We start from the raw sequence: 14,074 nt of genomic DNA, 5'->3' as shown, positions 1-14,074 counted from the left end.
TGTTTTAGTTATATTTTACCAATTAATATGTTTTAATCAGTTTTTCATTTGTCCACGTAGGCGGACAGGTCATAAACTCAAAGGCTATCAACGCGACACGTGTCCTGTCTCTCATAAACGCATCGTTTCATTAAGTTACGTAATTATGTGTGGGCTTTGTTTAATGTGTTATGGGCTTAGAAAGAAACAAAAGCTTAGCCCAGTTTTCACCTTCACCTTCCAGAGTTTAGGATTCATCGGCTCCTCTGAAATCTGATTACGGTTCTAACAATGGAGGTTCTGAGAGGTCGTGTGAGAGGAGACTTCATGAGTAATCTATGCGTTGATGTCTGATCGTGTCGTCTCGATTGTTCACTACCAAACCGTTACAAGTTGCATTGATTCATTGTCATTAACAATTTCCGACCCACTACAGCCAGGATCTCTCATTCAGTGAATCTTATCCCTCTTCCATGCGGTGATTCTCCACCTATATAAAGGTTAGGCTTCATCCTTTGAGCATCATCCTCCCAATTCCTAATATCAAAAGAATATTATTTTGGGTATAATGGCTACCTCATCTATCATACTCTCTGATTTGAAGGATGTCTGTTGTTCTTCAATGATATCAGTGCGGCTTAGATTTTGGGAAGCAAGAAACGTGGTGAGTAGTTTATAGGTGTAGACATGCTCCGCGTAGACGCTAAGGTTGTCGATTCCTCAAACTCATGAGTCATGTTCATCGTAGTTTTAAAACATAATCCTGCATATGATCTCAAAATTTCCATTATTTTCAATCCGAACATTTGTTTCACTCTTTGCGAGATAGTTTCAATACTGTTTGTTGATGAGGTTCTCCTCTTTACACGTGTTTCAGACGATTATACGACGGCAAACTGGAAAGCTGTGTGTTCTTTTGTAGACGCCTTCGATGGTTTAGGGTTTCAGAGAGACTGTCGTGAAATATAGTTCTATTGGTTCTGTTTCTTCCTTGGCCATTAAAAAGTGATGCAGATTGCTCTTGGTCGTCCCTCTTCTGAAGAAATCTGCTTCTTACAATATTTTTTTATATTGCTTGGTCTTTTCTCGCCAGTTGCGTTTTTATATATGTTTTGGAATGTTATTGTATCTGCTTCATAGTGATGATGAACTGCCATTTACTGATATATATGCCAAAGGAAGAGGTTGAAAGGTATCATCTCTCTTGAAGCCTTCTGTTTTTTTTTTCCGTTTTGCTTTAGCAAAAATAACAGTGTGCTTATTCTGCTTATACTGTATCTACTATCTCCTGGCTAAAAGACATGTTCCAGATACATTTTTTGAACATTTGATTTGAAGTGATCTCGAGAGTAAAAATAACAGTGTGCTTATTATTGTGATGAGCTTTTGTGATATAAAGGGTTTGGCTATTTTTCAAATTTTGTCTGAGCTTTCAAGTAGTGTAGACAATGCTCATCAAATCTACTGAGATTCGTTCATATGATCTAAAATAAGAATTGTCATTTTCTTCTATGTTTAATGATACATGGAATCTCTGTTTGATCAGATGGGACAACAACTAAGATAAGAAGAAGAAGAGAGTAAAGGGATGATGAGGAAACACGAGTCTGATGCAGAGCTAAGATGAGATTTGTCAGATGAAGGAGAGACCAAAAGAGATTAAAATCATGTACATGGCTAACTATCAGACTTAAAAGTCTGTGTTATTTTCTTCTTCTATACAAAGATCCAATTTTTCCTGTGGCAAGTTACAAAATATAAACCCAGCATGAGTATCACCACCACGAGTGTTGTGAAGTGCTTGAAGAGGAGAACAAAAGATTAGCGTGAAGTAGGAATCTATCATGCATCTGGCCCAACTCTCTTCTCAATTTACCCTAGGTCTCGCTAATTCTCCAATTTATACAGCCCCCACCACGATCTCACCTTTGGTATTCACACCTTTCATTCTATACGTTCCTATTATATTTTCTTAGCCATTAATAAATTTCAAATTTTTAACCTGCAAATCATAAATACTTTCTAGAATTTAAGTGTATTTAATAAATTTCAAAATTTGAACACTGCAAATCATAAATACTTTCTAGAATTTAAGTTATATTCAATAATCACAAAGTCATCGGTCGTACCCGTATTAGGAAAAGAAATAAAGATAAACACAAAATACACATGTTAGATACTTACGATTAAAAATAAACTCATTCAAATAACTTTTGAGATTATAGTTGACACAATCCATCAATTCCATCAACTGTTAGATGATTATTCAACCATAACGCGCATAAAACCGCAACATGGATGATGCTAGACATGTACTTTACCAGAATCAGATTAACCAACATCATAAGCTGAAAATTGGTCGATTATAAACTGATCAGACATATATATATATATATAGATATATATATATATATATAATAATTTTAAAATATAAATATTAGTTACATATTCCAGTTTGATATATATATTATATATTTACAATAACAATTTAAATATTTTTAAATTTACATCCCGCCCGTAGGGTGGACCGGCTCTAGTATACTATATAAGAAAAAAAATATACATTTATTTTAGCCTCTAGTTAGTGTCCACATCAGCAAAAAAAAAACATTGTTCCAAAAGAAATCACGTGGCATTATTAAAAAAAGAGTAAATATCAATAATAAATAAATATACAATATAAGAAATAGAAATATTACATTAAATATTTATCTGATAAATTTATAATAAAATAGATGATAAAAATATACAATACGATAATAGAAAGATCACATTAAACATCTCACATAATATTATAATTTGATATAAAAGCAAAAAAATAGAATAAAGAAATATACAATACAAAAGAAAATAAACAATAAGTAAATACACAATATCAGAAATTGAAAAACTAAATTAAACATTTATTTAAAAATGAATAGTGAAATTAGTAATTAGCAATATAGAATATAATAAATAAAAATATTACATTAAATATCTATCATAATATTAAAATAATAATAAGTAAATGTACAATATAAGAAATAGAAAAACTACATTAAACATCTATCTTTATTTTCTTAATAAAATAAATACTAAGTAAATATACAATATAAGAAATGTAAAACTACATTAAACATCTATCTGAAAATATGTATTTTTACATTTTTTTTTTATGAAATTTCAATTTATTGATCAATCAAAAGGACTATTGTCATTTACAAAAGAATAAGGCTTAGACTAACAGGATATACAGTAAAAGAATTGAAGCAAAATTTCTTTTAAAAAATATCTTCTACCCGCCATAGAGCTGGAACCATCTTTGTAGTAATCCTGCATTCTTATGTTGCAACCCATACTTCAAAGACACAATTTTATTCCTCATTACCCTATCAATGGCCTTGCACATCTGGTCAGTGGTCGTCCTTTTGCCTTGATGGCGTCTCCCATTTCGTTCTCGCCATATGTGGTAGATCACTGTCTGGAAAAGCATCCTGATCAGGATGGAGTCCAGTCTAGGCAGCCTATTCCGCTTGAGCATGTTTAGCGTGATGTATTTTTACATTTTTATTACTTTGAAATAATAAGTAAATATCTAATATAAAAATAGAAATATTGCAATAAACATCAATACTATACTAAAAGGCTAATATAAGCCATGGAGAAGCTGTCCACCTCGGCAGCCAATAGGAGAGGAGTTTTCGTCCACGTCGGATCCGTCATTTAGCTCTGCTGGGCTTCAATCGAATTTCGTGTATGGGCTTTGTCAACCTATCGCAGATTCGGCGAGCCCGTTAGCCCATGAAACCGCTTAGATCACTTTTCCCTTCCCGCGATGATCAAACCATAATCGCTGTAGGCGATTGTCGATTTGGGATCCTGTTCATCTTCTTCTTTCTTCCGTTTGCGAATCTATCGTGCGGGAAATCAATTCTTTCCCCACGCCTTTACGCTCTTTAATCTCTCATTAATCCCATTAATGGGATCTTTTGGCTTTCTCTTTCGGATCTTCTATAAAACCTCTCCTTCTCGATGTTGCTTTTACATCCAAATTGATTTTACCCTCTCGATTTTCTATTGCGATGAAGCTTTCTGGTGCTCCCGACTCAGTGAACTCGAAATGAGAAGCGGCGGTCAAATCCGATGTTCAATCCGGTGTTTCTTCCGGCGTCGTCCCCTCAATGAAGCCAGCGGACCCATCAGCTGTCTCATCCAGTTTGGTCAACCCAGTCGTCAAATCCGGTAACTCTGCCGGCGATGTGAACTTGGTGAAGTCTAAAAAAGGTGCGGCGGTCTCCTCCGGTCCAGGCAAACCAGTCATCAAAACCGGTGCTTCTTCCGGTGTCAGAATCGGCGTTAGGAACAAATCCTCTGTCCCCATCGGCGATAAGGGCAAATCCATTGTCTCCGGCGAAGTGGGTGATGTGATTTCCTTCAGAGACGTGACCTTAGGGCCCCATGAAGGCGAAGTCCGGTTCCGGTTGATCCACTTCTGGGAGGCTTGGAATATTCAGTCTAAGGTTCTTATCGGTGTCGAGATGCTTCTCATTGATGAAGAGGTATAAGCCGGTATCTCTTGCATAGGAAAGTTTAGTACCTGTTTGGTCGACTTTATATGTTTTAATAACATAGAAAGAGCATAGGTTGAATATATATATATTAGATAATTAGTTTTTTGTTATTAATACCGTTAGATTTTTCTGATGTTGTTCATTTCGGATTAAGTAGATTGGCTATTTCTTGCAGTTTAAGTAACTTAATTTAAATTAAAAATCGGTGATTGAATTTATTTATGTTGTTCATAACGGTTAGATATTTTGATTGATTCTTGCGTTTATAGAGCTTGATTTATTCTTGCTGTTTATGTTACTTTCTTAATTTTTAATTGGCTTTCTATTGGCAACAGGCAAATGTGATTCAGGGCTTCATTCCCCAAGGGAGGATGGAGACTTATATGCGTCACATAAGAGCAGGTGCTACTTACCGACTCAATAAGTTTTTCGGGTCAAGGAGCAAGCCTAGCTTCCGGGTCGCTGATTCTGAAGTGACTATAAGTTTCTCATGGAACTCTGTCCTCTCTGTTCTCGAGGATAGCTCCATCAGTTTCCCTACGGACCGGTTCCGGATTCATGGGTACGAAGAGTTTGATGCAGCATGTGACATGAAAGGTGGTCTTTATGGTAAGTTTCATCTTCATTAAACTCTATCAGACTTTGATTTTCAAAAACATGTTTAGTTATGAGATATAACTTTGTATTTGAATGACTTCAATTGCAGATTATGTTGGCCACATCAAGCTTGTGAATGGGCAGGTTCCTAATGGAAGTTTCCTGCTTGATGAGACAGAGATAACTGCATCTCGCCGAGTTGATCTCCATGTTCAGACACATGAGTGAGTTATTCTCTAACTTCTAACACATCAGCATATGTTTATCTTACCCAGCGAGAGTTTGATGTCGCAGTGAACCCGTGCTGAAACTATGCCTCTGGGACAAGGCTGCCTTCGAGTTTTGTGCCAAGTTTAAGGCATGTGGAGGCACTGCGCGTGTCATCTTAGTCACCACCTTAAACCCGAAACGTTATGGAGGTTAGTATTTCCACACGCTTTTCTTGCTCACTAAGATGTTATATAAGACTGTGAACGTATTGGTGTGTTATAGATGTGGGAATACAGAGTTATATGGATTCTATGAAAACTATATAGTTAGAAGTGGTTTACGAACTGATATTAAATTTTATCAGTTATTAGGCATTTAGGAACATCTGAGTGATGGTATAACTATGCAGAGTTTAGTAGCTATCAGCTAGATTGTTTTGTATCCTAATTGTGTACACTGTTTTGTTTAGTGCTCTCTCTATTGTCTATGACGTCCTCTCGGGTTTTCCTGGACAGTGAGGTGAAAGAAACCCAAGACTATCTCACTTGGTATGGTTCAGATTACGTGTATAATAATATCGTTTGCATGATTCTACTGTTGTCGTTTCTGACTTGACAATTTTTTTTCAGGTTGGACTCGAATTTGGATGTTGCGAGTCGAATTAATGCAGAGGTTGTCATCAAGCCTGAGCCAGCGACCTTGGAGGAAATCTTCTCCTACATGTCTGACGCATCTGCTAAGGTAATATAATCGCCATATTAGTATAGATTCGATGAGATGATGTAAGTCTTTACTGAATTTTCAAATATTTTCAGGTTGCTTGGTTTGAGTGCACAGCAACTATTGATGATATTGTGCATGGATCTGGGTGGTATTATATAGGATGTGGTGTGTGCCATACTAAGGCAACTAAAGGACCAACCACCCTTATGTGTAAGAAGTGTGGGAAGAGTGAGATCGTTGGTGTAGCGAAGTGAGTGGTTATTTTAGCCATACACATTATTTGGCTCCTATGGTTATTGATCTCTATTTTTTACAGGTACCTGTCAAAGTTATCTGTATATGACAAGAGTGAGCAAGCCGTATTTGTCGTCCTTGGTGATGCCGGTGAGGAGTTGACTGGAAGAAAGCTTCTGAGTTGGTTGAGAGCTATTACCAGGTAATTAAGACCTCTATGATTACTAGATTTACACAAAGCGTATCTAGAAGATGAGGTCTGATGATATTCAAACGTGTTGTGGGACAGTGATAGTGTTGGGATGGATGCCATAGTGCCGGTGCCTCAGGAAATGCTTGATACCATTGGACATACACGGAAGTTCATTGTGAAGGTTTCAAGTCACAACTTGGAAGGCAAGACCAGGTCTCTGACTGTGACAAAGGTGCTCCCTCTTGAAGCCCCGGAAGCCAACGCCAACTAGGAGTCGACAGTGTTGAGGAACGTGGTGGTGAGGAGGATGAGCATGCAGGCGAGTCGGGCAAAAGGGATGCTGATGGGATTGAGTCTGACGGTGCCAAGCGCACCAAGTGTGGCTAAGGAAGTCTCAATTCTTGTTTTACTTTATTTAATACTATGCTTTGTTTCCCTTTTATTGGATTTGGCGTTTGCAGCTTTATGGTTGCTTAAGACTACCGTTTGTTTTTCCTTTTCTTTGGATTATCCTTTGGAGTTTTGTAACAACCTTTGTTATAATCTCTTTTGGTAATATTATCTATAAAAACTTAACTTTATATGTTATATATTCTGTCTAACAGTATTAGTGCTTTGCTATAAATCTTTGTATGATATCTTGGGTTATATAAGTCGTTTGGTTGTGAATAGGAGTAGCCATTTATATATGGGTTGGCATAAGTTGTTAAGAGGTACTTAACCGGTGTCAATGAAGTCTTATGGCTGTTTTTATATATACTTTACTTTGTCTTTATTTTTTTCTAAATATAGCGTTTGCATTTTATTAATAAAACTTGGTGATAACTTATTTTCCTAAGCATATTTGCTTTGAGACTCATATATGTTATCCGTTATGGAAAAAAAAAATAAAGAATTACTGCATCCTAAATGTTTTTAGAATTAAAAGAAACTGGTAGATTGAGCTAGGCCAAGAACTTGCTTGAGTAAATGAGTATGATTTAAAGTGGTTTACCATCGATTTATTTGTAACGATCCGGATTCTTAACCGGAGCCTGGTTGCATTTACAATTTGATTAGTTTGTCCACACCAGTGTTATTTCTTTTGGTTTAAGCAAATTGTCACACGTATTTAATTAATTGGTCCAAACATTTTTTCTTTCTTGGTTTAACAATGTCGAGTAATGTCAAAAGTGCATAAAGTACTATATAGTAACTAGTAAGTATATCCACATATTATACTTTATAAATTTCTTTATTAATGCAGAAAGTAATTTGTTACATATGTATACTAAATCACCACGTTCGTATTGTAGAGTATATATTTTGTAGTAAGCACAATATTATATACTAATAAGATCGTTAGTTTTAGATTAGAGTGTATTTTTTTGTAGCCGCATAATTATTATATCCAAAAAATAGTTCAGATTATACATTTTAGGAATATTGGCACACTGCGTTTGTAAAAGTATATTGATGTCTTCAAATCAAAAACATGCTGTTATCGTGGTTCGAACCCTTCTTCGTGAGGATATACGAAAGCTTCTTTACCACCGGACCAGACTCTCAATTCGAAATATATATAAAAAACTAATATGTATTAGTCATCTGTGAAAACCTGATGAAACTGAGAAATCTTTTACAATTACGATCAATTTATTACGGTCAATATCAGTTTTTGTAAACAAATTCGTAGCTTATTACTATTCAATATATTTAATAAAGTTTTGGTATATACCATATAAACTTAATGATAGCATTTAATATAAACTATATATTATCGATATGGTTTGCTTTTAACCCGATCAAAGGAATAGAAATAACGAAATGATCAAGCTAAAGCTTATAAATGCAGTATTATATAGTGTAACATTCAGTTACAAAAATTTCTAAATATGGTTATATAAGTATTCATACCGGGATATCTTTTGCACTTATGATCAACTTATTATGGTCAATATCAGTTTTTGTTAAGAATTTCGTAACTTATCACTATTCAATATACTTAATAGTGTTTAACTTCTGATATATTAAAAAAAAGAATTTAGAATTTACTACTTATATAAAACCTACATCCTGATTCCATTATACAATTCATTCATATCTTAAAACATCTCATCCAAAATCAAAATATGAACAAGCCATCTTGGGTTGTAGACCACGAGACCGAACCAATCTTATCATCTCCAAAGAGGGTGATCACCATGAAGATAAAGAGGCCAAGTACATATCAGACGAAGATTGTGATATCCGTCGATCTGAAGACGGTAAGTAATGGCCACTTGGCCCATGAAACAGTAAGAAATATGGAACACATGCTTGGGTACCATGAAATTGATTATGATTCAGCGATAGAGATTATCGAGGAGACTTCTGAGCATGTCGCCAGCACTATTCCGACACTTGATGATCCCACGGAAACGGATCTTGATATAATTGTTAAGATAATTGATCACAACGAAGACACTTTCCGCAGAATTGATCTAGACGTCTATATGATCGAGCTTGGCGAAAACCGAAGAGAACCCATCCCCAGCGAAGAGTATGATGAATGCTCAATTTGCTGCAAAGAGTTCGGGACTGGTGGAGAACTTAACACTTTAGATTGTGGACATTCTTTTCATCATCACTGCATGTTAGAATGGGTTAAAAAAAAACTTGACATGTCCATGTTGTAGGGTAAGACTTGCTTAGTCTACATAAGATCCGACGTGCTTTAATTACTTTTTGAAATAAGTTGTTTCAGGTTTTGTTATCAAATCTTTTCATTAATAAACTAAAGAAAATTATAAAAAATTCTGGTGCTGTATTGTTACTTTCACAATGTTTTCATCATACATTATTCCCCTATATGGAAGAAAATTCTAGCAGTTATGTCGAGTATCATAAGGTCTTTTAACCCCAACATATATATACTTTTCAAAAGAATGCAAAATAATGCAAATGGCAGAAAATCTGTTGTTCCGAGAGATCGAACCCTGGACCATTAGCATATAGTATATACAAGGGATCCTTCACCGATAGAGTAAAGACACACTTCGTAACTCAAAGAGAGAAACCAAATCAAATCGTTACGAGTTCGCATATCTTTTCTTTTGTTACCCTGCTGTACATTAACTCCGTCTGCGCCAATTATTCCACCATTGAGTTAATGTTATTTTATTATGAGTTGCCTTATATAGAAGATTTAGCCGACCACAAAATCAACCTTGCTAATCTTGGAGTATCTCTTTAAACACTATATAAAAAACTAAACTCTCAAACCTCATCTATTTTTTGCATAAGCTTTAGTAGACATAAGATCGTTGTTCTTTGCATAAGTAGTTTGGACAGGATCAGTTTAAACCCGGAATGGACTATCAGCCCTCCAACAAATCCATAGAAAGTGCAGGTAAATATCCTGCATCTCTTACTGCAAAAATGTGCATTTAGATGTGTACAATGTATACGTAAATATCCTGCATCTTTCTCTGATCAGTTACGAATCCTTAAGAGTTTTGTTACTATAAACATATAAACAAACAGCTGCTGTATTTAGTCCTCTTTTGATTATGTAAGGATAATCCTTATTGTTCGTATTAGAATTCGAGCAAGTAACTCTCATATTATTTGACTATGATTCAAATATTTTTATAGCTATTTTGTGGTTTCGTAAGTTTTGAGCAGGCTATAATATATGGAAGTTAAATTTAAATTAGGTTCGTTATTATCTTTGAGAATAACCTAATAAATTAGTAATACATGTTAGGCTTAGTAAGTTTTAATTAATTATATATTTTAATAAATAATTAATTCCAAAATTTTTAGTATATATATAGTTTTCATTGAATATTGGTTTAAAATATCATTTATGTTTGTGGTTTATATAGTTTAATTTTACATAAGATAACCGCTATCAATATTTAAATGTACACTCCATAATATAAAATGCATAAATATGTATGAATCTTATTAAATTCACATTTTGGTTTAGGTATTTACTGAATTCGGAACTGGTTTAATTCTGGACAAATTTAAAAATTTAATTCATACATATTTAACACATATACCTTGAATGTTTTATAGTTACATCTCGCGTACAACAGATTCTTCAAAAGAGCTACCAACATGGTGAAAAGATTTCAACGCGCCCTATATCGGTGTGTGTAAGGAATATTTGGGACATCTGAAGTCACTATAGTGAAAAATCTGACATTTGCATCGGCTTCATGTGCTACGACCAACACGTAAGTTTTATATTATAACTTATATATATATATATAGATAATTTCCATTTTTATTCAGATTAAAGTAATTAATATTCACTTAATTGTTTGGGGCAAAAAAATTGTTTGTATTCAGGGACAATTACTTGAAGGTCTCAGTCGAGAGATTCCGCCAAATGACCAAGAGTATTTAGCTGAAGGAGAGATGTATGAATTCTTATGGTATTCTGTCCAGCATAATTCACGACCGCGAAAGCTCACCCAATTCCCGTATTACACTTGTATTGACCAATCGTCAAAAATCTCAAGAGTTACGGATATAAGTCCAATGCTTCCAGATCACAGCTTCTCTCCTCAGAATTACGAAAGTCTACTGCGCTTAGCCACTATACCCACCTACTTACCAGGTAAATCATCAGGCAAAATTTTGATTAAACAAGCATAATCTGCTTTTACTAAACTAATGTCTAAAATCAGATGTTATCGGTCAAATACGCATGAAACAAAAGAGAAATCCCTATCATCCAGAAAGATGTACAAATGTCACAATTGGTCTCTTGATGAACAGGTAATTCTAACGCAAGAGAATAAAACAAAATTATACCTTTAAATATTAATTTTAAAAAATCGGCGTTAGGAACAAATCCTCTGTCCCCATCGGCGATAAGGGCAAATCCATTGTCTCCGGCGAAGTGGGTGATGTGATTTCCTTCAGAGACGTGACCTTAGGGCCCCATGAAGGCGAAGTCCGGTTCCGGTTGATCCACTTCTGGGAGGCTTGGAATATTCAGTCTAAGGTTCTTATCGGTGTCGAGATGCTTCTCAATGATGAAGACGTATAAGCCGGTATCTCTTGCATAGGAAAGTTTAGTACCTGTTTGGTCGACTTTCTATGTTTTAATAACATAGAAAGAGCATAGGTTGAATATATATATTAGATAATTAGTTTTTTTGTTATTAATATCGTTAGATTTTTCTGATGTTGTTCATTTTGGATTAATTAGATTGGTTATTTCTTGCGGTTTAAGTAACTTAATTTAAATTAAAAATCGGTGATTGAATTTATTTATGTTGTTCATAACGGTTAGATATTTTGATTGATTCTTGCGTTTATAGAGCTTGAGTTATTCTTGCTGTTTAAGTTACTTTCTTAATTTTTAATTGGCTTTCTATTGGCAACAGGCAAATGTGATTCAGGGCTTCATTCCCCAAGGGAGGATGGAGACTTATATGCGTCACATAAGAGCAGGTGCTACTTACCGACTCAATAAGTTTTTCGGGTCAAGGAGCAAGCCTAGCTTCCGGGTCGCTGATTCTGAAGTGACTATAAGTTTCTCATGGAACTCTGTCCTCTCTGTTCTCGAGGATAGCTCCATCAGTTTCCCTACGGACCGGTTCCGGATTCATGGGTACGAAGAGTTTGATGCAGCATGTGACATGAAAGGTGGTCTTTATGGTAAGTTTCATCTTCATTAAACTCTATCAGACTTTGATTTTCAAAAACATGTTTAGTTATGAGATATAACTTTGTATTTGAATGACTTCAATTGCAGATTATGTTGGCCACATCAAGCTTGTGAATGGGCAGGTTCCTAATGGAAGTTTCCTGCTTGATGAGACAGAGATAACTGCATCTCGCCGAATTGATCTCCACGTTCAGACACATGAGTGAGTTATTCTCTAACTTCTAACACATCAGCATATGTTTATCTTACCCAGCGAGAGTTTGATGTCGCAGTGAACCCGTGCTGAAACTATCCCTCTGGGACAAGGCTGCCTTCGAGTTTTGTGCCAAGTTTAAGGCATGTGGAGGCACTGCGCGTGTCATCTTAGTCACCACCTTAAACCCGAAACGTTATGGAGGTTAGTATTTCCACATGCCTTTCTTGCTCACTAAGATGTTATATAAGACTGTGAATGTATTGGTGTGTTATAGATGTGGGAATACAGAGTTATATGGATTCTATGAAAACTATATAGTTAGAAGTGGTTTACGAACTGATATTAAATTTTATCAGTTATTAGGCATTTAGGAACATCTGAGTGATGGTATAACTATGCAGAGTTTAGTAGCTATCAGCTAGATTGTTTTGTATCCTAATTGTGTACACTGTTTTGTTTAGTGCTCTCTCTATTGTCTATGACGTCCTCTCGGGTTTTCCTGGACAGTGAGGTGAAAGAAACCCAAGACTATCTCACTTGGTATGGTTCAGATTACGTGTATAATAATATCGTTTGCATGATTCTACTGTTGTCGTTTCTGACTTGACAATTTTTTTTCAGGTTGGACTCGAATTTGGATGTTGCGAGTCGGATTAATGCAGAGGTTGTCATCAAGCCTGAGCCAGCGACCTTGGAGGAAATATTCTCCTACATGTCTGACGCATCTGCTAAGGTAATATAATCGCCATATTAGTATAGATTCGATGAGATGATGTAAGTCTTTACTGAATTTTCAAATATTTTCAGGTTGCTTGGTTTGAGTGCACAGCAACTATTGATGATGTTGTGCATGGATCTGGGTGGTATTATATAGGATGTAGTGTGTGCCATACTAAGGCAACTAAAGGACCAACCACCCTTATGTGTAAGAAGTGTGGGAAGAGTGAGATCGTTGGTGTAGCAAAGTGAGTGGTTATTTTAGCCATACACATTATTTGGCTCCTATGGTTATTGATCTCTATTTTTTACAGGTACCTGTCAAAGTTATCTGTATATGACAAGAGTGAGCAAGCCGTGTTTGTCGTCCTTGGTGATGCCGGTGAGGAGTTGACTGGAAAGAAAGCTTCTGAGTTGGTTGAGAGCTATTACCAGGTAATTAAGACCTCTATGATTACTAGATTTACACAAAGCGTATCTAGAAGATGAGGTCTGATGATATTCAAACGTGTTGTGGGACAATGATAGTGTTGGGATGGATGCCATAGTGCCGGTGCCTCAGGAAATGAATGATACCATTGGACATACACGGAAGTTCATTGTGAAGGTTTCAAGTCACAACTTGGAAGGCAAGACCAGGTCTCTGACTGTGACAAAGGTGCTCCCTCTTGAAGCCCCGGAAGCCAACGCCAATCTAGGAGTCGACAGTGTTGAGGAACGTGGTGGTGAGGAGGATGAGCATGCAGGCGAGTCGGGCAAAAGGGATGCTGATGGGATTGAGTCTGACGGTGCCAAGCGCACCAAGTGTGGCTAAGGAAGTCTCAATTCTTGTTTTACTTTATTTAATACTATGCTTTGTTTCCCTTTTATTGGATTTGGCGTTTGCAGCTTTATGGTTGCTTAAGACTACCGTTTGTTTTTCCTTTTCTTTGGATTATCCTTTGGAGTTTTGTAACAACCTTTGTTATAATCTCTTTTGGTAATATTATCTATAAAAACTTAACTTTATATGTTATATATTCTGT

General features: G+C 35.8%; 1 protein-coding gene and 1 long non-coding RNA gene across 3 annotated transcripts; both read left to right on the top strand.

The window, feature by feature from the left end:
• The first annotated feature begins 199 nt into the window (after window positions 1-199).
• LOC130509608 (uncharacterized) lies at window positions 200-1,760 on the top strand. Of its 2 annotated transcripts, none has more exons than XR_008943628.1 (4): window positions 200-479; window positions 584-687; window positions 857-1,171; window positions 1,526-1,760. It is a non-coding gene; the product is annotated as an uncharacterized LOC130509608 (long non-coding RNA). The 2 variants fall into 2 exon arrangements; XR_008943627.1 differs by having other exon boundaries at window positions 201-479; window positions 584-643.
• A 2,379-nt stretch (window positions 1,761-4,139) lies between these two features.
• LOC130509954 (uncharacterized) lies at window positions 4,140-6,757 on the top strand. Its single transcript, XM_057006285.1, has 9 exons — window positions 4,140-4,517; window positions 4,865-5,138; window positions 5,236-5,350; window positions 5,421-5,545; window positions 5,806-5,884; window positions 5,966-6,077; window positions 6,152-6,309; window positions 6,376-6,495; window positions 6,583-6,757. The coding sequence occupies exons 1-9, from the start codon at window positions 4,140-4,142 to the stop codon at window positions 6,755-6,757; spliced, it is 1,536 nt and encodes a 511-aa protein (XP_056862265.1).
• Window positions 6,758-14,074: the final 7,317 nt, after the last annotated feature.

Source organism: Raphanus sativus, chromosome 3 (genome assembly GCF_000801105.2).
Source record: "Raphanus sativus cultivar WK10039 chromosome 3, ASM80110v3, whole genome shotgun sequence".
NCBI lineage: Eukaryota > Viridiplantae > Streptophyta > Magnoliopsida > Brassicales > Brassicaceae > Raphanus > Raphanus sativus.
The sequence above is the reverse complement of the archived record's forward strand: the minus strand, read 5'-3'. Positions and strand labels throughout refer to the sequence as shown.

Excerpts from the sequence above, each read along its gene's own strand:
- LOC130509954 (XM_057006285.1), top strand. The coding sequence starts at position 4,140 with ATGAAGCCAGCGGACCCATCAGCTGTCTCATCCAGTTTGGTCAACCCA. Across the intron at positions 4,518-4,864 it reads TGCTTCTCATTGATGAAGAG|GCAAATGTGATTCAGGGCTT; the intron begins GTATAAGCCGGT and ends TATTGGCAACAG. Across the intron at positions 5,885-5,965 it reads ACCCAAGACTATCTCACTTG|GTTGGACTCGAATTTGGATG; the intron begins GTATGGTTCAGA and ends ATTTTTTTTCAG.